Genomic DNA, 24,084 nt, shown 5'->3' on the forward strand with positions numbered 1-24,084 from the left:
GACACTGATTACATAAAAGGGCCATCTCAGAGCAGTTAAGCTCATTATTGGGTTTCTGCGCTTGCAGTTTGACTCGACTCACTTTCTCTCTTTTTTTTGACTCACTTGCTCTCTATTTTTCTCCAAAACACCCCAACACAGACACACAAAGCGTTTAAGCCCACACACACCCATAAACCAGCGGGCAGCCAGGCCAGAGTCCAGCTAAAAACAAACAGCCATTCAACACAAATGAGGTCATGGATTCACCACCAGGCAAAGATCTCCAACAACTTGTCGGCTCAGAATGAACCCGGTCTGCAGGGGGGAAGAGAAAACCCCCCCAACCCCTGAATGTGATGGCTGTGAATGCTAGGAAGAGACAAACAGAGTCTGGTGTGGACACATTCAGGGAGCTTTGAAAGAAGCAGAGCCAACCCAACCCCATTTGAGAGCTGAAGTTTTGTTACATGGTTTCAGCACCGCACAGAGCTGGGATTTACTCCACCCACCAATCTGGGGGCTAAAGCAAGCCGCTGAGAACCATTAAGCAGTGACTAAAACTCCCTGGCAGCTACTAACCCCTTTCACTTCTCAGTTACAGAAATGCCTTGGAAGCCCAATGCCGTCCTCTTCACCGTTTTCATGCTCTACAGCTCGTCCCAGGTGGTAGGTAAGTGGTTTGCTCATGACAAGAATGTTTTCAGCATGAAAACTGTATATTTTGTTTATGCATCTGATCCAGTTGTTTGAGTGAAGCATCTTCAGTCAAACAGGCAAACAGGAACTGAGGTCCTGTCAGAATTGTGACACAATGATTACTTAACAATCCATGGCCACTTACAGTAAAAGGGTCTTGTGAAACAGCTCACGTGTCAGTCTATTTACTTTTATTTTTTTATTTTTTTTTACCAGGCATAGGTATGACTTGTGATTTCAGATAGATATCTTGTATAGAGGTGAGAGGAGTTGCTGCAAGAGCTCAACATGATTGTGCTCACATTGCGTCTCCTAACTTCAGTTTCTTATTTATTTAATCAGATTGAATACATAGAAATAGTTTTCCTTCAGTCCAAAAATGTTCTCTAGTGACAAGCGCATGCAGCTTGTTCTCACTTCTACAGCCATTCCAGCACAGATCAAAGGCGTGGACAACCTTTAAAGTTACTTTTTTTAAGTCATAGACATAATGACAATATATTTTTGAACATAACTGTCTGATACACTGGTTAGATCATTTGGAGCATTGCATTTTAAACCTGAATGTCATTTTAGTTGCTTCCAAGTACTTTTAAAGCCTAAACCTTACAGGATCTAAAGTCTAAAGTCTAAAGCCCCAACCAAGTAGTCGTGATGCCCAAACCTCATGGTGTAGCTTTCACTTTGTCCCACTGTGTGTTCCTACTTGCTGTGTAAAAGAAAAAGTAAGCAGCGAGTGAATGAAAACAAGGAAGTGAAAACGTTCCTGTAAAGAGGTGGTCTCAGTGGAGATATTATCATTTCCTGTAACTCTCCTCCAACTTCCTTTCAGCCATCGTTTGGACATTTTAGCACCTAAATTTATAATATGTATTTGCATATTTTCTATCAGGGACTAAAACTGCCATGACCATTATGTCTTTGCTTAGAGTTGCAGCAGCTGATGGCTTGAACACATTAGTAGATTTGCTAATTACATCTTCTTTTTTCATTTGTAGCATTTTCTCTGTATACCAGTTTTCACAGAAACCTATTGTAGTGTAAATAGTTTTCCAAAAAAATGTGATATTCCAAATACAACCAAAAAAGGTGCATTAACAAAACATAGTACATCCAAAACTTACCCCTATTGCCAATGAACATCTTAACCAACCTGATCTCACAAAAATGTGAAATGCCCACGACCTCTCACCACTATTTTCCGTGGCACCAGCACGGAAATGGTAATAATTACGCGTGAGCACCACGGATATTGTACTATGTGAAGTCAATTGGGATCCCTTGTCGTGATATATACACGGATTATTACAATCTTATTATTTATATATTATTCTTTATTATAGTGGCTAAGTTATGAGTTTTTGACGCGCAAGTTACTGTTTGTTACTGTCAGTTTGTAAAAGCAGGTTTTTAACGCTGTTTTAACAGTGTTTTATTGATGTGATGGTGTTTTGTTTGAAACAAACATATTTACAATTCCTTAACATAGATCATCTCTATAAAATGTAGTTACTCAATCAGATGCACTACATAATAGATGTATTCAATTGATATATGTTTTTTAAAACGTTTTTATACGTTAGGGTTAGGTTTAACCCAAACTAATGTGACTACAAATATGGCGCTGATTAGCATAAAGTTGTAAAGCATGACTCTAGGGAAATGTAGTTCTTAGCATTTTTTTTTTCATAGAAATGGAGGTTGTTACTACTAAAAAAGGGTTGCACATAGTAGTTTAAGTGCATGATACACACATTTGTGTAAATATATAATTGTTAAATGCCATCCTCTACCAACCCCGGGAGGGCCCTGCACTGAGCTCAGGTCTCCTCCTTAACCTGAGGAGTGAGCGGGCCGCATCTTTTCACCAGACAGGGTGGGGTTTCTCCGGCCGAACGTAACGCGTGGAAGGATCACGTTATTCCAGCCGGATCCTCCCCACCCCATCTGGCGCCCCGGTTGGCCAGAGGGGGCATGTGTAGCCCAGGTCTGTGTGCATGTTTTTGTGAGGGTAGCTCACATTAGCTACCCAGGGGAACACGGGGAGAACATACAAACTCCACACAGAAAGATCCTTTCGCCAACCCCACCCATGGTGTGGGCACTGAAGTCATGGAGGAACTAACACGCACTTCAGCACCCACAGCGTCCCCCGGCGGGAATCGAACCCAAGACCTTCTTGCTGTGAGACCGCTGCACTACCAGCTGCGCCACCGTGCCCCCCGTATTCTCATTTCATGGCAGAATGTCAGTACCTGGGGCATCGGTCAGCAGTGACTCCTCAGTGACCAGCAGCTGATGTGATCACTAACTATGACTGAGGTTGTGGGCACGCAGATGAAGGTGACATGCTCAGGCTATCGGCCTGGTGCATACTTCAGAGTTAGAATACCCTGAGGAAGAACCCGAGCATTGGGAAGCTGATTTTCTTGTAAACTGAGTGTTTACTGTATATGCTGCCAGCTGATAAACTTGACTGACTGCTGCAGGCAATCGTTGCACCCAGTACTGATGTGTTCCTCAGGTGATCTACTTCCAGCAGCCAAGCAATACGAGCAGATTTTTGTCAGATGGGGTTATTGGAGGTTACAGACCCTCTTATCAAACTCTAGGGTTGACAGGATTAGTTATAATTAGTGATAATGTACAAAAATGTTTTTGGAGGTTACTTATTAAAACCTTTGTTTTAGAATAATCACAGTGATGCCACTATGGCGTTACGTTCTTGTGCATCCATCAGGTTTAGGAGAAAAGCAGGATGATGATGAGTGTGCTGACCTCAACAACACCACACTGCGGGAGTATCGACAGCGGAGTGTCAAACTGCAGGTCCAGTACCTGCTGATGACCAGGAAGAACATGGACTGTCCACAAAGGTTCGACCAGGCGGCTCTCACCGCGCCCACGTGTCTGTTCAACATCTCCCGCTCAACAAAGGTCATAATCCACGGGTACAGGTGAGGCTCTTGAAGATGATGTGTGATGGGATACATACTCTACATATATATGTATGTATATAAGCTGAAGGCTCTGGGTTAGAGAACATAACTGAAACGCCTGGAAGTCAGGACTCCCACCTGGAAAACTGCAGACGCTCACAGAGCTACATGGGTATTTTGGCAGAGGTAACTGAGACGCTTAATAAAGTAATGACTGAGGAGAAAAATGAAAGAGTAACCAAGCAAGAAACAAAACAAGAGTGAACCTTGGACAGTATCATAAAAGCAACTTACTGTACCCTCCGTACCTCCCGAGCTAAGAATTTCAAAAGGCTCCTTTTTGCTGCTTTAATACAAATGAAAATGTGTGTGATATGTTTCGGTGATTTAACATCAAAGAGTTTTGTATTTTTCATATATTTGTTCTTTTTTAAGTAGTTTGAAGGCAAACCCCACATATAGCACATAATGCAGTTAGTCACAGGGGGAAGGGGTGACATCCGGCTTGCTTGTCCATCATCAACAGATTAAGTAAAACTTTAGTCAGTCAATCTCTACAGACTCCAACTTCACAGAAGACGTTAACATATTAACTGCATGGAATTCATAGAAAGCCAGAAAAGGGGCATAGTTTCTTAAGTGCATTGCATCGTAGTTTATTGCATCACAGGGCTTGTTATCACTTTAGGTACTTGGCGAACCTGACTTCGGAGTTGAGAATTGAGGCCTAACATAAGTCTTCTTATTTAAGAGATAATATGGCTGATTGAGATGTACTGAGGGACCACTGCAGTCAGCTCTAGACTGGACAGACTGACTGACTGGTTTGGTCAAGCGGTCAGAGGCAGCTCCGTTTGCCCGAAGGCTGAAGCTCACACAGCTTCCAGCACTATGAGCAGCCAGGTCGTCTTTGCCTTCAGATCATCCCAGGATCCCTCCAGGTTGACGACCAGGGGCCAGATTCACCAATATGTTCTTAAGAACGATCTTAAGAAATGTCTTAAGATCTAAAATTAAGAAGTTCATAAGAAAGTTCTTAAGTGAAATTCCTCAATATTTTCTTAAGAACTGTCATTTCTTACGAATTTCTTATTTTTCCTACTTAAGAACTTCTTAAAATATGTCATTGCATTGCACGCGCCAACAAACAACATTTATACAGGTAGTTTGGTCTTAACCGTCAGTCACTCACTAAACATGGAGAAGGAGAAAAAGAGATGCAGGAACTTTTCAAGGTTATGGTGGATGAGATTAATGTGCGAAAAAAAAATACTATTGGGGAAAATTAATAATAATTAACTACCACGCTAACTAACATGCTAACAAACAGTTAACAGGCTCTTTGTGTAATTAATTACAAAGTATATCCCCAAACGATGACCTACTAGTCTAAACTTGTCTAAAATGTGTTGAAAAAGGTGATATTAGAGTCTTACCTTTTCACAGAAGAAATTTTAAGACAGGTCAAGGTTGTCTTAAAGTTAAGAAAAATGTCAAGAACAAATTTGAGAACTTTTATTTCAAGAATAAAAGTTTAATAAGTTTTTTCTAAAGAAAAAAGTTGAGAAAATACTTAAGAACTTTTTTGGAGAATATGACTTCTTCTCTTTTTTCTTCTTAAGACTGAACTTAAGAAAAAAATGACACTTAAGAAGATTTTTATTCTTAAGAATGTTTTTGAATCCGGCCCCTGATTTCTAGCCAACTGAGCTCTGATGGGTCCAGACTCCTGGTCTGAGACGGAGCTCCCCCATAACAGCTGAGCAACCGTGTGTCCCAGCAGAGCTAAAGACCCCAGTCTTTGTGTCAGCTCTGGCAGCGCTTGCTTTGGAGCCTCATTTGGGTAAAAATAATCAAAATGAGGACTTTTAATGATGGCATTAACTGGGGTTGGGCAGGCTCAGCCCCTGTGCATATGACGTTCTTCAGAGCCCAGAAAATAGGGCTTCAAACTGACTCTCATGAGCCCCTTACACACAGAGATTCCGCAATATTGGTGTAAAGAAGTCCTGCCAATACGCCGCCTTTGTTGGTTCACACAGAACCATACAACGCCGGCATAACGCCGCTCCCGTCTGTAAATTCACACAGCATGCCGGCATTCCGCAATCAGAGGCGTGACGACAGCGTCAGCGTCTAGTGGCATGCCGGCATGCCGGCTGTGTCATTCACACAGACCCCGTTTCGTCTCTGTGACGGCTCTGTGACTACCTCCGCTGCCGGCTTATTGGTGGGGCCACTTGGCCCCCCCATTCCGCCTCCGTGACTTTCACACAGAACAGCGAGGCGGCTTAAAGGCGCAACGTTCCCGCCTCGAACTGGCTGTGTGAAAGGGGCTTGTGACTACCTCCGCTGCCGGCTTATTGGTGGGGCCACTTGGCCCCCCCATTCCGCCTCCGTGACTTTCACACAGAACAGCGAGGCGGCTTAAAGGCGCAACGTTCCCGCCTCGAACTGGCTGTGTGAAAGGGGCTATGGTCACATTAAAAAAAACGTGACAGGTTTAAATATGACTGTAAGCAAAGCAAAGAATAAAACACTAATAACAAAAATAAAACTTGAACGATTGTTTCTGAGAGATATTTGAAATGAATAGGTCCGCATGTAGAAAAAAGATAACAATGTGAACTAGTCCGACTCGTCCAGTTGATCTGTTGCTGATCTTCTCCCGCCCACAGGGCCCTGGGAAGTAAACCGTCCTGGGTGAAGGATCTGGCCCAGGCCCTGCTCCGGGCTCAGGATGTCAACGTGCTGGTGGTGGACTGGGTTTACGGCGCCTCCTTTGCCTACAACCTGGTCGTGGAAAGTTACAAGGAAGTGGCCCTGCAGATCTCAGTCCTGATCAACCAGCTGCAGGTACGAGGAGCCAGAACGGGATTGTTGATAATCAGAATTGATCTGCTTTAAGAAACTCTGCAACTATGTTGTTATGAGCAACACTTGAGATTCTGGGAGAATGTAGTTTTAGGTGAAATACGGTTTTAGTTTAAACTAACAAAATCAACACACATGAACACATTTCTAAAAAGTAAAGGTAATAAATGATGAAGTGTAGTAAAGTGTTGTTTTGTATTTAGGTTGGACGATGGAATATTACAATATTTTTCTTCTTTGCAGCTTTATTGATGAGAATGAAATATATTTCTGAGATTTTTTCCATCCATTATCTAGAGGTTGGACTGAATATCATTCATGAGTCTAATTGGAAATTCAAAAAAAGCCACTACCCTCCAGATAATTTAAGCCTTAATAATCAAAGGAGTCGATTACAATACGGAAAGTGAACTGAATCTATAGAACGATGCTGTAAACACCTGCAGAATTATCTACAAAATGCTCAGTTTTCTCCTCCAAGAGCTGGTATAAATGTTGTCAGCAGTTGGATACCAAAGGGGAAATATTAATTGGCATCTCTAGTTTGTCGAAGACCGCATGAAACTGTAACAGTTGTGGGACAATCTGAAGGCAGATGTGAGGAAAAATGAATATTTTGGCCCCATCCACCATTCTCTGCTGACATTCAGAACCAAAGGCAGTGCTTCAGTAGGGATACCAATGTTTCCTACTTTACTGTAGTTGGACTTAACACTGGTCTTAATCAGTGTTAAGGCTTAACACTAACTTGTTGCCGCACTTAACTTGGATAGTCGCCCAAAACGCCTATCCAAGTTATACCCAAAGTAAATTGAAAGCTGTTCTTGAACCGTTTGAAGTAGATGGATGCTTCTGGTCTCTTTTGAAAGATAACACTCTGAAGTGCTTACCCCAAATGTCAGAATCACTGTAACTGCTACTATAATTCAGTAATCTCAGTTTGATTACACTGAAATAGAAGGGTTTTTGTTTCAGCCGGAAATTTGTTTTGTAATCAGATGTCTGCAGATGAGAGAATCTGTGACTTATTAGCTGAAATACACAATTAGACCACAGCCTGAAGCCTTATCTAGTGCAAGTTCAAATTTGATAACAATACCACAAAATATGAGTATTTTACACATGTTTTTGTAAGACTATGTCTTACAGACATAGTCTTACAAACGTGTAAAGTTTAAACAAATAATAACATGTGCTTTTCCGGCGACAGTCGAGATGAAGAGCGGCTGTTTGTGGATATTTAGTGGTATAGTAATGTATTTCGGACTAAATACTTTACTGGATAGGATTTAATAGACCTTTGGTTTGTACAATATTTGTAAATGACCTAGTTTTGTAAATTTTGGAGTGAGTGTGCACTGAATATGGGCTGGAGGGGGCGAGGGCGGGCCTCCGTGCGATACTGGTTAAGTGTTAAGTCTTGCACTAAAGTTTAAACTCAGTTTAAGTCTTGCACTAAACTGAGGTTTAGTGCAAGACTTGGGTTCAAAGCATTGAACAGCAGAGATGTCTAGTGAATATGGAAAAGATTACTCGTGTTTTCTTTCCAACAGAAACATGGGTGCGATCTAGAGACTTTCCATTTCATCGGGGTCAGTCTTGGAGCACACGTTGCCGGTTTCGTGGGGACTTTATTTGAAGGAAACATCGGAAGAATCACAGGTGAGTTCAGACCATGAAGTCAGCACGTCTGCACTTGAAACGATCGATGCACCAATATCAGTCCAGATAAACCTGTTCCTCACCTCAGTTCAAAGAAAGCACCTTCTTTACCAGATGTATGATAGAACTATCTCAGAGTTCCTTCACAACATTTTTAATTAGTGGAAAAATACAATTGTCAGATAATGGTATTCCTCTGCTACAAGTTCAATAACAGGGATGGGGGGGGGGGCATATCCAGACAATGAAGAATTGCACAAGTCTCTCACAGAGCCTCAGTGTGACATTGGAAGATTAAGAGGGCTCTTCAAAGCACAACAGTGCTCTGATAAGAGACACTGCAGCCCTGTGGAGAGGCTCGGCCTCCTCCTTCAACAACAAGCCACTCAACACAATACACGACTGTGTCCTGGATCATACAAGACCTTGTGTCTGTGCAGGCAGCCTTGACAAGGTAGTTCAAATGTGTCTTTGACGGGCTGTTCTAACACATCCTGCAATGAAGTCAAGAAAAGAAAAGAAAATATTGGAAAAAATTGCCAAAACTAAGTTATCTGTTTTCAGAACAAACTGCCGAGAACTGAAACATTGTTTGGTGTATTTCTGTTTGCTTTCCTCTGACAGAGTCCCACCAAGTTTAGAGGAAGTTACATAAAAGTGACTTCAAAAACAATAAATGAAATAAATAAAAAAAAATAGTTAGGAAAACAGTGGTGCAATGTGCCTAAATATAGCTACAGGACGAAGATGAAGATGAAGATGAAGGAAGATGAAGTAACAATGACATTTTTTTTGCTTTTTGGATCCATCATGAGAGTGTGAAAGGACAACGTGCTTCAGACAGTCATTTTTTCCAGTCTCAAAGGTTTTACCTTTTAAACTGTCTTTCTGTTGTCTCGTCCCGCAGGTCTGGATCCTGCTGGTCCAATGTTTAAAGGAGCTGACACTTACGACCGCCTGGACCCCTCTGACGCTCAGTTTGTGGATGTCATCCACACAGACTCTGACTGTGAGAAAAAGTCCTACCGCAATTAAAATATAAATCCCTCAGAAGTGTGTGAGGTCAGCAGATCAACAGCATATAGTCTCACAGGGAAAATGACGAAGCAGAACTGGGGGAAGAAAATGCTTATGTTGAGTTTGAGGAGAATTAATGAGACATTTGCTGTTCAGGTCAGATAAAATGCAAAAGCATAACTTTTTTTCAACGGTTTCTTCGTTAAAAAATATTTTTGCTGTACTGAACATTTCTGGGGCTTGAGATGGCTTTTGCTGTGTACAGGTGCTAAATATACTCAAGTGAATTCATTTTAAAATTGAATGCTAAGCATAAATTCTTATTCTAGCTTCTTTATCTCATTCTGAAACAACATTGATTTGTTCACATTTTTATGCGATGCAGTTCCTTGCACCTCTTAATGTAAATCTAGGTGCATGCATGTCATTAGTGTGAAGAACAATGTTTTATCCCTTAAAAACAACCTTTAAAAATGTTACATTTCTATAACAGAGTAAGTGTATCCAAATTAATGGTATAGAGTCCGCTAAATTAATTCATGCATTTTTTTAATTGCTGTTTTAGAGTAGTAACTGCTTTTTATTAAAATGTCTAAACTTGACAGTGAGCTCTTCTTCTGTCAGATTTTGGCATCTCCATCCCAGTCGGCCATGTGGACTTCTTCCTGAACGGAGGGAAGGACCAGGCTGGATGTGCCCGCTCTAGATTTGCTTCAAGTAAGTTAAGCAAGACAACTTGTTTTTGAAACGTCCTTCCGTTGACATTCAGGTGAGGACCGCTCCCAGGCGTTTGGCCCCCTCAGTGCTCCTGTGTGTTGTCAGTTCTTGTCTACTTCCCAGTGTACGGTTATGTGATTTGCGACCACATGAGGGCGGTGCACGTCTACATGAGCGCGCTGAATGGTTCCTGCCAGTTAACTGGGATCCCCTGCTCCTCCTATGAAGACTTCCTGAGGGGAAACTGCCTGGACTGTGACGTCTTCAAGGGCAAATGTCCAGTTTTGGGTAATGACACCTTGACATCTGCAGTATGACTGCTGCTGGTCTTGCAGCTCTGCAAGAGCTTCACAAGTTCCACCAACATCAACGTAAACACCTTGTCAAATGGGGAGCAATGTCTTATTAGAGCATGATGTAGAATATTAAAATTATCCCAGAGACTACAAATGCTAGGTATGGATCTTTCTTCCATTCTTATAATATTAATGCTTATTTATAACATGTGACAACGAAATGTAGAATATATTTGACAGCAAGTGTAGTGATCCACAGTTCACATCTCAGATACTTACAGGAAACAAGATGCACAACTGTGCAAGATGTTTCAGTACTGAAAGTGCACGTCTTCTCACATTAGTTACGTTATTTCTCAAGAGTATTTTGTTATTACGATGTTCCACATTTGCATCCTTTTTGATGTACAACAGTCTCAGTGCTGAACCCTGCAGCTTACAAATCAAAGTTCTAACGTTGCAAAACAACATGTTCAAGGGTACATGTTTTACATACTGTAGTAACATTTTCTTTAAAAAATAATCTTCATTTGTATGTGTGGTGCATTACATGAAACTGTTAAAAAAAACGAACCTTTCACACTCGTAACATCTACAGAAACATCTCTAAGGACAGTGACAGGGCATTATGACTGACATTAATGTGCTAATAGATGTGGCTTTTGGCCCCAGCATTTGGATGATTATACTTCTCCTACTATCACGTTAGGCTGGATTAGGATAATGAAAATACAGTTAGGGTGTTGTGGAAGTTGGGCAGTGTTGTATTATTCATAATGTTTCCCCTTGGCAAGAAATGTCCCTGTTGGAATGATTGATGAGTCTAAGTTGACAGGCCCATAAAAAAAGTGACTGTGGTCTGATATAAAAAATAAAATAAAATAATAGCACATTTAGATTTAAAACTGTATAATTATGTTGTTATTTTTTAGAATGTGTTGATGTAGTTTTAAAATCAAAACCTTCCTTCTTGATGGTCATGTGATGAGAGACATGATGCATTCAGATCAGATTTAAAATAAGAAGGACTTCTTTTTCTTTTTTCTTTTGGTCGGGTAAAATGAAAAAAAAAAAAATTAAATTACAGTTTAATGGGGAAGTTGAAAGCCTTTGAGTTGCGGCCATGCATAACTCTGCTACACTTCAAGAAGGAAACTGGCGACACTTGGGATTGTAAAGTTCAAACTGAATAACTGAATGACAAATTTGGGACTTTAAAAAGTTGCAAAACAAAAAAAAATACATTTAGATATGAAAAATTTAAAAAGAAATTACTTTGGTATCACAAAACTGGTGAGTGCTTTACAGCGAAGTACTTAAATACACTTATCTAAGTATCTACAGATATAGACAGGTCATTATACACATTTGACATGTCATTTTATTATAAAACGGGCCTGACCTTGTAGTTGGGGCGCCCCCTAGTGGCTACATGAGCCCTACACGTCTACAGTCTGCATACAACAAAGAGAGGGCTTATATTTTGGTGATTTTAAATTGCCCATACGGGTGAGCATGAGCATGTGTTGCCCTCTGCGACGGATGGATGGATATGGATGGATGGATGGATGGATGGATGGATGGATGGATGGATGGATGGATGGATGGATGGATGGATGGATGGATGGATGGATGGATGGATGGATGGATGGATGGATGGATGGATGGATGGATGGATGGATGGATGGATGGATGGATGGATGGATAATAATAATATAACGTAGATGTGGTGCTTTTATAATCCAGAAATCAGAACTCCGTACCCCGGTCAGGTCACCAGTCCAATGCATGGCTACCAGATGTAATTAATAAAACTCAGTTCCCTTTTTCAAACTTCCCAGCAGGTACATTTTTCCTTTTAAAACATTCCCTTTTGCTTGAGGCAAGGACTGTCTCAGAAAATTAGAATATTGTGATAAAGTTCTTTATTTTCTGTAATGCAAAAATGTCATACATTCTGGATTCCTTACAAATCAACTGAAATATTGCAAGCCTTTTATTATTTTAATATTGCTGATCATGGTTTACAGCTTAAGAAAACTCAAATATCCTATCTCAAAAAATTAGAATATTCTGGGAATCTTAATCTTAAACTGTAAACCATAATCAGCAATATTAAAATAATAAGAGGCTTGCAATATTTCAGTTGATTTGTAATGAATCCAGAATGTATGACATTTTTGTTTTTTTAATTGCATTACAGAAAATAAAGAACTTTATCACAATATTCTAATTTTCTGAGACAGTCCTGTATGAGACTAAGCATTTCGGACTCTGTTTTTAACTTTGGCTGAGGGTAGTTCTTCTACACTTCCCACCTCTTTGGTTGTGTCTGATGTGTGAATAATTAAACATCCTGTGTGTCCCAAACTATCACACAGTGTTGTATATTTACTGAATATTAAACTTGTTTCTGTCTCCTACAAAATGCAAAGAAGAAAAGCCTGAATAATTTGGCAGCACTAAAATCAGCAGTTATTAAAGTTGCAGTACTTAATGGTGCCGTGGATGTCGAGGGACCAATTATTAATCATCAAACACGTGAAAGAATAAAAATACAGCTTGGACACTTGTGTCATTCTCTGCTGAGTCTCAGTCACACCAGTACTCAGCCAGCAGGTCTGGTTGTCATTTAGTTCTTATCGGTTCAGTCCTGATAAACGGGACCCCCTTTTGTTTTTGTGACACTTGTATGGGACCCTACAGTGCAACTCACAGTGTGTTTATGTGTGTGTGTTTCAGGTTTATCAGAGAACAGTGGGATAACCATATCACCCCTTCCAAAAGAGCAGAAAGTATTCCTCCGCACAACTTCTTCAGCACCTTTTTGTGGTGAGTGTTGCGACATGTGTGCCAAGTGACAAGGTCGTGGCACAATTTAAAACAAAAACATTGTTCTCTCAGTCAGTACTCGAGTTGTAAAAACAAATCAGGGGGGATGGTGGATTTTATCATATGGGGACAGATAATTTGTGCTGATAATACAAATAATATAATATATTACAAATAATAGCACTGACCAAAACACCTGCAGAAATACTGCAGGAATGACATAGCAGCAGTTAAATGCAGCCTTCTGTAAGCTTGAAATATCCGCTGGGTTTACATCAAATACTGTACATCAAAACACTTAAAAAACAGTTTTCTGAACTTACTGTATCAATATGATTCTCTCCTTCACAGGATAAGTAAAATGGATCACTGCAAAAACTCAAAATAAGAATATTTGTCTTATTTCTAGTTAAAATGTCTCATTTTAGTAAAAAAAATCTTATTACACTTAAAACAAGACTCATCACTGGAAAAAACAACAATTTTCACCTGTTTCAAGTAGATTTTCACTTGAAATAAGTAGAAAAATCTGCCAGTGGAACAAGATTTTATTGCTTGTGATGAGAAGATAAATCTTGTCCCACTGGCAGATTTTTCTACTTATTTCAAGTGAAAATTTACTTGAAACAGGTGAAAATTGTCAAAGTTATTTTTCTGGTGTTATTTTTCTGGTGATGACTCTAAATGTTGAAATAGCAGTAATACCACATTCATTGATGAAATGACATAAGGGATGGAAAGGGGGGATGGCAGTTTTACAGAGGGGATGATTTTGACCGTTTTTATTTCAGGAGGGGATGCCATCCCCCCCTCATCCCCCCTCATCCCCCCTCATCCCCCCTCATCCCCCCTCATCCCCCCTCAACTCCAGTACTGCTCTCAGTCAATAAACCAATGATTTCCAACTGAGGCCGAACTGCCCTAAAGGGACCTTAAGTCTGCCTACATGTATGGAGTGAAAAAACATTTTAACTTTGGAAATGATTATGATAAAACTTTCCATTTTTTGCATTATTGCTAAATTCTTAGAAGATGGAGAAGGTTTTCCACGATGGCTTTGAATCCTCAGACTGGAGTCACCGTCCTTGAGGAGCTGCAGGATCTTGTGTTCCATATTAAAGTTTTCACATCTACTCCACAGCTCATCACATCCTGCTGCAGCTGGAAGTTTCGTCCCTGGATAAGAGCGCTGAGCTGGAAGTGACGCTGATGACTGAGAACCTGGGAACGGAGCAGCGACTCAGGCTGTAGGTGCCACATAACTTATGGCTTTTTAAGTATCCTGCAGTTCAGAGCACCATAAAGAATTCGCTCATCTCACTTTTTAATGTATCTGTGGGCAAGGCCCTTCAGACAGCGTCCCTCAACCTTAGTCATACTTTATTCTTGCCCTCTGATCATTTTTTAATAAGTATTTTTTTTCATTAACTTCTGTTAATCTGAACCTTATTCATACTACTGATGCTGTGATAAGGGGTTTAATGGTATGTTCATTCCATGTTCTCAGCAAAGTCAAAGACCATCATAAAAGTCTCCGGACCGTTTAAAAACCAAAGAGTGAACATGTAAAAAGTAAAAAGACAGTGATTGTGTGAGGGAAATACCAACTTACCAACAGTTGCAGGGTAAAAGTCTGTGTTTGAGCTTTAACATCCATCTCTGGTTGAGAAAGGAAGTCATTTGTGAAGCCTTTGCTCTCTGAAACAAATAATTAGTTACTTTTTAAGCAAAGAAAAAAGGTGTTAAATGCAACAAAATGTCAATTAAAAAAGCACATTGTGTTTCTTTATAATTTGTGATATCTGATGAACAGCAGAAAAAAAACATGCATTTTTTTTTAAACTAAATTATCTCATTTGCTAGATCAGACATGAGAAATTGTCCTTTGCACGTACCTTTTGTCAAATCTAACCCTTCTAATTAAGCTATCAAATAGGCCTGCTGTTGCAAAGTAGTCCAACAAACCAGGCTGGTCGTAAGTTTTCAAAAATTGCAAGTTGTTTTTGATGGAGAACACATTTGAAATAACAGCATCTACCCAACTATGCATATTGTATTACTCAGATTCAGTCCTGCAGACAGTTTTAGAGTGACATAATATCTAAGTTTTGAGGCTTTTGGAGGACACGAATAGTAGAAAGGGTGATGGAGGGGCTTTGGAGACCAACATGAACTCTTTTAAGCTGCTTTTACTCTACACAATTTTAAGCCAGATTTGCCAGTAGCCAAGTTTCCCGATTGGCTGCAGGCTAGTTGGTGCAGGGCTGGCAGCCAGTAGACAGTAGGTAGTCAGTCGCATCACGAAAACTTGCCAGCAATGTCTCCGAACCTTTGCCAACAGACATCTAGCCTGCTAAATATGGGTCTGTGGGCAACTCTCCATTCATGCTTTGGCCAATGAGAGCACAAGAAACGTATGATGTAACATCTGTAGCTAAATCCTGAGGGAGCAACAAAATCCTGAGAACAGAAAAAATGTATTTTTGCAAGTACACACATTGAGCATGAGCATACAAAATCTGTTGTGCAGAGAAAAACACTTGCTTAATATGACATGGCATTACAAGCCTGCCAAAAATATCAAAATAAATTGCTTGTAGAGTCATCATGACTTTCCAGACGTACTCTCAAACTAATCACACAGCTACATCTGACATTGTCTTCAGAACAAATAATTTTCGCACCATTTAAGAAATAAAATCCTATTTTGTCACACTTCTCACGGGTGTTTTGCTAGTCAAACTTGGACTGGAAATGGGTTGCTCTAGTTGCTGTCATATGGTGTAACCCCTCTACATCGCAGAGCAATCCCGCAGTGTGAACACAAGAACATATTTAAGACTCCCGATTACAAGACAGCATGCCGTGTAGTTTGAACGGTGCAGAAATATCCTCATGCTAAAGATTCTGTGAAAAGGCAGCCTTAGATGATCATAAATAAGTTTGAAGTTACTTTTACTTGGTGACATGATGAATTAGCACACTGCATATAGTCTGTAGTAGATTGTGACTGTAAATCAATGCACACAGTCAGTAGCAATGGCTGCAGTACAGTGACTGACAGAGATATTCCCCACACTACTATTATCACAAACAACTGAACTGTTGCAAAAGGCATTCATGGTAACCTCCATGGTATTGATTTATGCAACCATACCATAGCTAACCATTTTTAACAATCCAGTTATGACGTCCCTGATCCCTCTGCAACCTCAGGCTCTTCACTGCAAAAACTCAAAATCTTAACAAGAATATTTGTCTTATTTCTAGTTAAAATGTCTAATTTTTAGTCAAAAAATCTCATTTCACTTAAAACAAGACTCATCACTGGAAAAAACAACAATTTTCGGCTGTTTCAAGTAGATTTTCACTTAAAATAAGTAGAAAAATCTGCCAGTGGAACAAGATTTTTTTGCTTGTAATGAGAACATAAATCCTGTCCCACTGGCAGATTTTTCTACTTATTTCAAGTGAAAATTTACTTGAAACAGGTGAAAATTGTAAATAACAAGTAATTTTTCTGGTAATGACTGTAATGAGATTTTTTGACTAAAAATGACACATTTTAACTAGAAATAAGACAAATATTCCTGGTAAGATTTTGAGTTTTTGCAGTGTTGGTTCATGTTAATCTGATGCGACCCCCTGCTGTTGCAGTCCATCATCTTCAGGCATAGGTGTGTTCCTTCCTCTGAACTACAAATATTCAACTCCAAGGGCAACTATGGGGAAATTCACACCGCCACCGGCTTCAGGAACACTCTGATATGAACAATCGTGTCAGTGGGTCACACCTTTTGCTTTTTTTAGACTTTGATGTGAACATGAGGTGCAGCGCCTGACCCAGATCTGAAGAATTGCATGCTTGGCACAGCTGAATATGCAACACTGAACAAGCAGGTGCAAAGCTGTTCCCAATAAAGAAAACATACAGTTTTAAAAAGTAAAGACGCGACAAAAATGAGGATAAAGAAGGAAAATGCTCCTCAATCTAATTCCCTTATTTATGTATTTTTTGTGGGAGTTAAGTGGAGCACAGAAAAGAGCAGATACAGCAGGTTCCATGTGTACAGCTCAGGTTGATGGACGGCGATGCACCGCCCTCACCATTAATAGGCTTGTAAGGAAATTCCTCACATGCAGTCTTGCTTTTCCTCTGAACAGCTGAATGTGTATTTTGAGAATAAAGAAGCTCAAGCCAGGTGCAAGAAACTGTGGCAGAAATGTTGAGGAAGCAATCTATCCCTCTGCACAGGATCCTTCTGTTCAGAGGAAGATTCATTTTGGGTTGCTTACTTTGCTGGAGGAATATCAACGTGACATACGCCACATCGTATCCACACCTAACACAACAATAAGAAAACTTACACAGATACACAGACAAATGTATTTTAAAACATAACAAGCCAACTGTTCTGCAAATAACTGACTTAGGTTTAATTATACACGATATTGCTTGAATTTAAATGCTACTGTGGTGGATTAAGTTGATCCACAGTTTAACAGTCTTTAGATCAGAAGTATGAAACTTTTTTTGAGTATTACCCTTTTGAATAAATTCAGCCTAGATTAAATCTTTTATATATATATATATATAAAAATCCAATAAAAACATGTCATTATTTCACTGTAATAAATAAAAGAACATCTTTTGGATATTGTCATGATTAAATTATTGCAAAGTGACTTGATTTCATCTTAACTATTCAATCAAGCACTAAGTCATGCTTTTGCTTGAGTTATTATTGACTTGCACTGAAATTTTAAGCTACACAGACTGACGAGATAGAAAAGAGTGTCTGCAGTGAGCTACGAAAATCTGTGTCACAATGCTGGAATTTATCAAAGAGACCAAGACTCATAAGCAGAAATAACTGGGGTAATAAACATGAGGCTGAAATTAACATCACCAGTGTGTGTGTGTGTGTGTGTGTGTGTGTGTGTGTGTGTGTGTGTGTGTGTGTGTGTGTGTGTGTGTGTGTGTGTGTGTGTGTGTGTGTGTGTGTGTGTGTGTGTGTGTGTGTGTGTTTCTGCACTGTGTAATGATGCTGGTGAATAATAAATGCACCATAAATATGTATACATCTATTGTTCTTTAATGTAGAGGCAACACCCTGCGTGGATCTAAATGAGGATGCTTCTTAACAAAAATAATGTTAAGGGTGACTTACATTTTTCCTTGTGGCAACGAAATGACTTAGGGTTAAAAACCTTACTGTTTACTCAAGCGTACTCCTAAATTAAATACTTACCTGCTGTATTTTACTGCCCTTATTTTTAACAGCTTGTGCTTTTTATTTTTTTACTTCTTTTCAGAATCAGAAGATTCAGAAAGCTTTATTGCCAAGTCAGACATAAATCAGACGAGAGAACTCGACTCGGGTTCACACCGGAGTCAAGTTTCTTATCATCTTATTCTTAATTTTTTCAATCTTATTTGTTATTTACTGTCTAATTATGTCTTTCCGCTTTTAATGTCAATGTAAAGCACTTTGAATTACCTTGTGTTGAATTGTGCTATATAAATAAATTTGCCTTGCCTTGCCTAAATCCATATAAAAATGATCTGTATCTGGTTCGAATTGAATTTTTGAGGATAGAAGATAGTTGACCTCAAACTAACCTTTAGATGCATGTTAAACCGTAAGGGGGTCATGTGACCTTCTGACATCACGTACAGATTTAACACCATGTTAAACTCTAAGCCTCCAGATCCTGAAATCCAGTGACAGTGCAATATGCACAATGTTGTATTTCTGAAAGCTGCTGGAATTTGACACACAAACGGTTGTATATATATATGAAAGTGACAGTTTTGCTAACACACACATTGTCTGTCTTACAGTCAGACCGACACAACGGTGTACAGGACAGTGTTCGCTCATCGCTCCCCTCTCTGCAAAATTGATTCCATCAGAATTAAAAACACTGGAGCTCGCTTCTACAGACAGGGAGAAGTCCACATCAAGTCTGTTTGTGTTTCAGACATTCCCTCCGTCAGGTAGGTGTAGACACTAGACACCCATAGCAGTTAGTTCAATGATTTTCATTTGTATTTGTATTTATTTATTTGGTCAAGGCAGCTTATATTTTTGTTGCCACTGTGTGCAGCTTTACCACTTCTGTCCAGATGGGGGGCAGCATATCATGAACACGTTCATGTTTCATCATGAAACATGCCTTAACCATGGACTGTTAAAAAACGATGGATGAGGAATTAGGTCATGTGACCCACTGGTTCATGAAAAGCGGATTTAAAGCCCATTTTTGTTTGAACATGTTCTTGGCAGTGAAATCATCAATTATTTTCAGGTTTAGGCAACGCTGGGTTTGTGCAAACAGCTGGTTGGCACAATAGTGGGACGATTATGGATGAGTGATAGTCACTACCCATTGGCTGAGCCGACTGTCAATCAGTCATATCAAAAATAAATGTAATGCTTTACATAAATTTTTCTGGCGTGCTTCAAAGAAAAATAAATCAACCTCCTTGGACTTGACAGGAGTATGAAACGATTGAGACCAAAAATGTTTTTTGAACCAGGCTGTAAATATGCTTATTTTAGCTTTAAAGTTGTTTAAAAACATTTTAACATGACTCAGTGGACGTTTTTTGGATCTCAATATCACTGGATCATGAACTTGACACGCGTTGGGTAATATAAACACAGGGCGTGTTATTAGTCACCTCATGCCTGAAGGCGAGTTGAGGGGAGGGGAGGCAATTCGGGAGGCGTCAACCGTGAAACATAATGTAACCTGTTTGGACGTGTAGAATAATGTATTATCCCCACATCAGCAAGTTTCATCGCAGGCAGACAGGTGTTTTCAAAAGGAGGGTGTTGCTTCTTGCAAAGCCCTGGTTTGTCTTTTTGTGTCCAGTTGTCCAAACAATGAACCATCCTTTGTGGTTCTGGACATAAACCGGTTGGCTGAGTAGCTCGTGGATCTCATGGTCTCCCCAGTTATTCATCTTACAATTATAGGCCCTACCTGTGACCTCCTGATGCTGCTGTTACTCTCATCAGCCGTTTCCTTATATTGTAAAATAATAATAGATAAATAAAAACTCTCCTGGTGGGTTGTACTCAGGTTGATCAACAAAGCACTCCCACGACCCGCCACCCCGGTTAGTTCTGTTTACATTAGACCTGACCCGTGGTTAAGACCACCTTTGGAGGGGTTATTCGCGTGGGCCGCCCTGCATCGGTCAATGTAAAAGGGACACAGGACACACTAGATCCATGCGTTAAACGCAGGTATTCACCAATGTAAAAGGGACTAATGGAGATTAAGTCGTTTTTGGAGCCAGCCTCTATTGGTCAGTCGAGGAACTGCAACAAGTCTTATTTCTGCATTCAAAATTCAATTAAATTCACAATACTTGTACTTGTACGGATTGATTTAGACCAGGGGTTTTCAATTCCGGTCCTCAGGCCCCCCTGTCCTGCTTGTTTTAGATGCTACCCTGCTTTCAGCACACCATGATACGAGGAGCTGTGTCAACAACAGAGTTGTACAGACCTCGATGACAAACTAATGAGGACCATTAATTAGAATCAGGTGTGTTGATGCAAGGCAACGTCTAAAACATGCAGGGCAGGGAGGCCCGAGGACCGGAATTGAAAACCCCTGATTTAGACTGATTTTAAAAGTGTTTTTTGACAGCACCCACTGAATTGATAAAACCACAGTTGGGAAGAGAAAAATCACTTATAAATAAATATAACTGCCGTGTTCATGACGTTGAGTGTTAGAATAAATGTTTTGATTAGACTGCGGTGAAAACTCACAGTGGTACTGTGTAACAAACCAAAGTTGGGAATTGAACATGACCGCCAGAGTTGAGTTATTGGAGTTATTCCTTTGTCTTTCTTCAAAGGACTTGATTCACTATAAGTGACAAAACTTAAAATGAGAAACTCCTCGACTCTAGACTTGAATATTCCCACGGCGATGTGTTGACAGTGGGTTTGATACGATCGCTCTTCTTTTACAACTGCAAACATGCAACCCTCTATTACAAGTCATACGGTGACTGAAACCAGCATTCATCACATTTATTTGTTGCAGGAATTATTGTTGCATCATATCAACCTTTTGCATCTTCTTTCTTTCCAGCCTGTTTCAACTTGTCATAGATTATTTTAAAATGTATCATTTTTAAACCAAGACTAAATTGAAGTGAAACTCTTGATTCTGACGCTGTTTTATTTGAGTTTCTGTCAGCCAATACTCTTTAGTTTGTTGTCCATGTAAAGCATTTAGTATTTTAGTTTAATTTAGGTGTTTTATCTTGCAGGTATGAGGAGCCGTTGTGTGTGAACAACATCAACGTCCGACGAGGAGCTCCGTGGTCACATGACTTTGTGCAAGTGTGCATGAACCTTTGACTGGAATGATCTCAAAAGACATTAAAAATAAAATAAAGCATTTACAGCCCACAAAGACACTCTCCTGGAGGAATTTTCACCTAATGTTAAATACAGAAGATAAAAGTTATGTTATAGCTGACAGAAATTATTTTTTATTATTATCATTATTCTTTAAAGCAGGGGTTTTCAATTCCGGTCCTCGGGCCTCCCTGCCCTGCATGTTTTAGATGTTTCCCTGCTTCAGCACACCGTGATACAAATGGCTGTGTCATCAACAGAATTGTGCAGGCCTTGATGACAAGCTAATTAGGACCATTAATTAGTATCAGGTGTGATGATGAAGGGAAACATCTAAAGCATGCAGGGCAGGGAGGCCCGAGGACCGGAATTGAAAACCCCTGCTTTAAAGGATACTATTATACATGTTATTCTTTAAATACTGACAAAATGCAGCTAATAGATGCTGTAACAACTCATAATGTAATAACGGCTCATAACGTAATAACAGCTCATAATGTAATAACTTAAATATAATAAAAGTTCATAATGTAATAATCGGCTCATAATGTAATAAAATCATGAATGCATAATGTAATAATGTAATAACTTAGTCCATTATGAGCCTTACTGGCGCCGCTCATAATGTAATAACAGCTCATAATGTAATTATGGCTCATATTGTGAGAAAGGTGTTGCATTATCATCATTTTACCTCTTGTCATGGTCAGTCCTCCGCTCAGACCAGCCTTCAGTGGTTTCCCACTCCCCTCTCTCCTGCTCACCTCATCTGCCGGCCACGCCCACCTCGTCAGCCACGCCCACCTGTCACTCACCTCATCTGCCAGCCACGCCCACCTGTCACTCAACCCATCTGCCGACCACGCCCACCTCGTTAACCAAGCCCACCTGCCACTCACTCCACTCACCTGCTCTCCCAGCTGCAGCTCCTCAACAATCAAGACAGTATAAAAGCTGCACTCTCCTCTTTGCCCACTGCCAGATTGTCTCTTTGCCGTGCAAGACTCTCCAGCGTTCTCTGCCCTGACCTCCCGTTGCCGACCCTGCCTGTTCCTGGACTCTGCCTTGTCTCCTGCTCTCCGGTGCCTGACCTTGTCTTCCGAACCTGACACTGATTCCTGCCTGATCCTGGTCCTGCATTCCTGCCTGCTCTTCGCCCCTGTTGGGAAATAAAGTGAACCAGACAAACTACCACTTTGTGCTCTGTGTGCTGCATTTGGGTTCTCTGCCGGCCGTAACACCTCTGCCATTCCTGCAGGGGTGGAAGGAAATGCTTTCACCTCTGTGTGTGTCTGTCTGTCTGTCAGCAGGATCACACAATTTCTGCGACACGTGGTGGTGCATTGGCCAACTTAGATGGCATATAACTCCGCCAATACGGGCCACATTAGCAGGAAGAGAAGCCTAATTGTTTAACGCATCATCCCCTATAGGTCAAGTCCATGGTATAAAGGTCCCACTATAGCACACACTGACAACAAGAATGGACTTATGGGCAGAAGTCTGTGTTTGTGTTTGACTATGATTTGTACATAGGTGTTGCTACGGTAACCCACTCAAAAGCTGGCAGGGCAAGAGGGTGGATTAGGGAAGAAGGAGGGGGGCGTTAGTTCATGTAGTTTAAAAGAGCATTTTCTTTGTTTACTATTGCTACAATAAATGCAGGACACAATAACTTCTACAATAAAAACACATTTAAGATTGGTCTTTTCAAATAAGTAAGTGAACACTATTTCCTTCCATACAATCTGATGAGGTCCTTCCAGGCATTGTTGGTCTTACTGCCAATTTAAAGTTAGGGTCTACGATATTCAGGTTTTTTTTTTTTTTAAAAAGGCACCTTCTCCCCACACACATCCCCTCTCCCCTGTCCTTTGGCTCACATGATGCTCCCACCTCACCTCACACCCCCTCCAGTACGGGAGCCAGCCGTACTGTCAAATTCAGACATGGGAGGCGGGAAGTAGTGAGGACTGTCCAATCACTGACATTCAGGCAGATTGACCAATAGGCGCCATTTGGGCCGAACGGCGCATATTGGACCCTATTGGACCCTTGTTCTTTCTTTTACAGGAATGTGACATTCTCCTCTCAGTGCTTTAACAATGACATCATATGTGTCATCATCCATCACTCGATTTCCATGGCCTTGAACGTTACTAACCCAAAGGGCCAGTGTGAACAGGACCAAAATTGTTATGCCCAGTCTCATTGTTCCTTTTCTGTGAATGAAACAAAATTCATTGATTCCTTTTTTTTAATTTTCAGAATCACTAGATTAATGTAAATATTGATTTATTTTCAACAAATAGGATATCTGCTTATATTTTAGCGTGTTATGCACCTATACAGTATGATACAGGTCCTTGATGAACCTCTACCTGTTGTTGATAGAGCCACAGATGACCAATTAAACACTTAGAGCAGAGGAAACTTGCTTGATGATAAGGTTTGCTCAGTGGAAAACACTATAAAGAATTAAATCAACATTCATTTTTTGTGTGGTTTACTGGGGACTGTGGTAGATTAGCTACTTCTCTTTTTTTCCCCACAGGGCTTGTACATGAGACTTCAGCTGCAGCTAAAACATACATTATCCTAGCAAACATCTTAATACACCGAATATTTAAAGAGATAAGGTGGATGGCTTGGTTTAACAAAGATATTAATTGAACT

The 24,084-nt window shown here is 40.2% G+C and overlaps 1 protein-coding gene across 2 annotated transcripts; it reads left to right on the top strand.

The window, feature by feature from the left end:
- The first annotated feature begins 223 nt into the window (after window positions 1-223).
- On the top strand, window positions 224-21,730 carry pla1a (phospholipase A1 member A). 2 transcript variants are annotated; one of them, XM_061723318.1, is made up of 11 exons: window positions 224-652; window positions 3,419-3,635; window positions 6,296-6,473; window positions 8,045-8,153; window positions 9,061-9,162; window positions 9,795-9,887; window positions 9,993-10,175; window positions 12,926-13,015; window positions 14,157-14,262; window positions 18,861-19,016; window positions 21,318-21,730. In XM_061723318.1, the coding sequence occupies exons 1-11, from the start codon at window positions 586-588 to the stop codon at window positions 21,406-21,408; spliced, it is 1,392 nt and encodes a 463-aa protein (XP_061579302.1). In that variant the 5' UTR covers window positions 224-585; the 3' UTR covers window positions 21,409-21,730. The 2 variants fall into 2 exon arrangements, with proteins under 2 accessions (XP_061579302.1, XP_061579303.1); XM_061723319.1 differs by having other exon boundaries at window positions 10,011-10,175.
- The last annotated feature ends 2,354 nt before the right edge of the window (window positions 21,731-24,084 follow it).

Source organism: Cololabis saira, chromosome 6, assembly GCF_033807715.1.
Source record: "Cololabis saira isolate AMF1-May2022 chromosome 6, fColSai1.1, whole genome shotgun sequence".
NCBI lineage: Eukaryota > Metazoa > Chordata > Actinopteri > Beloniformes > Belonidae > Cololabis > Cololabis saira.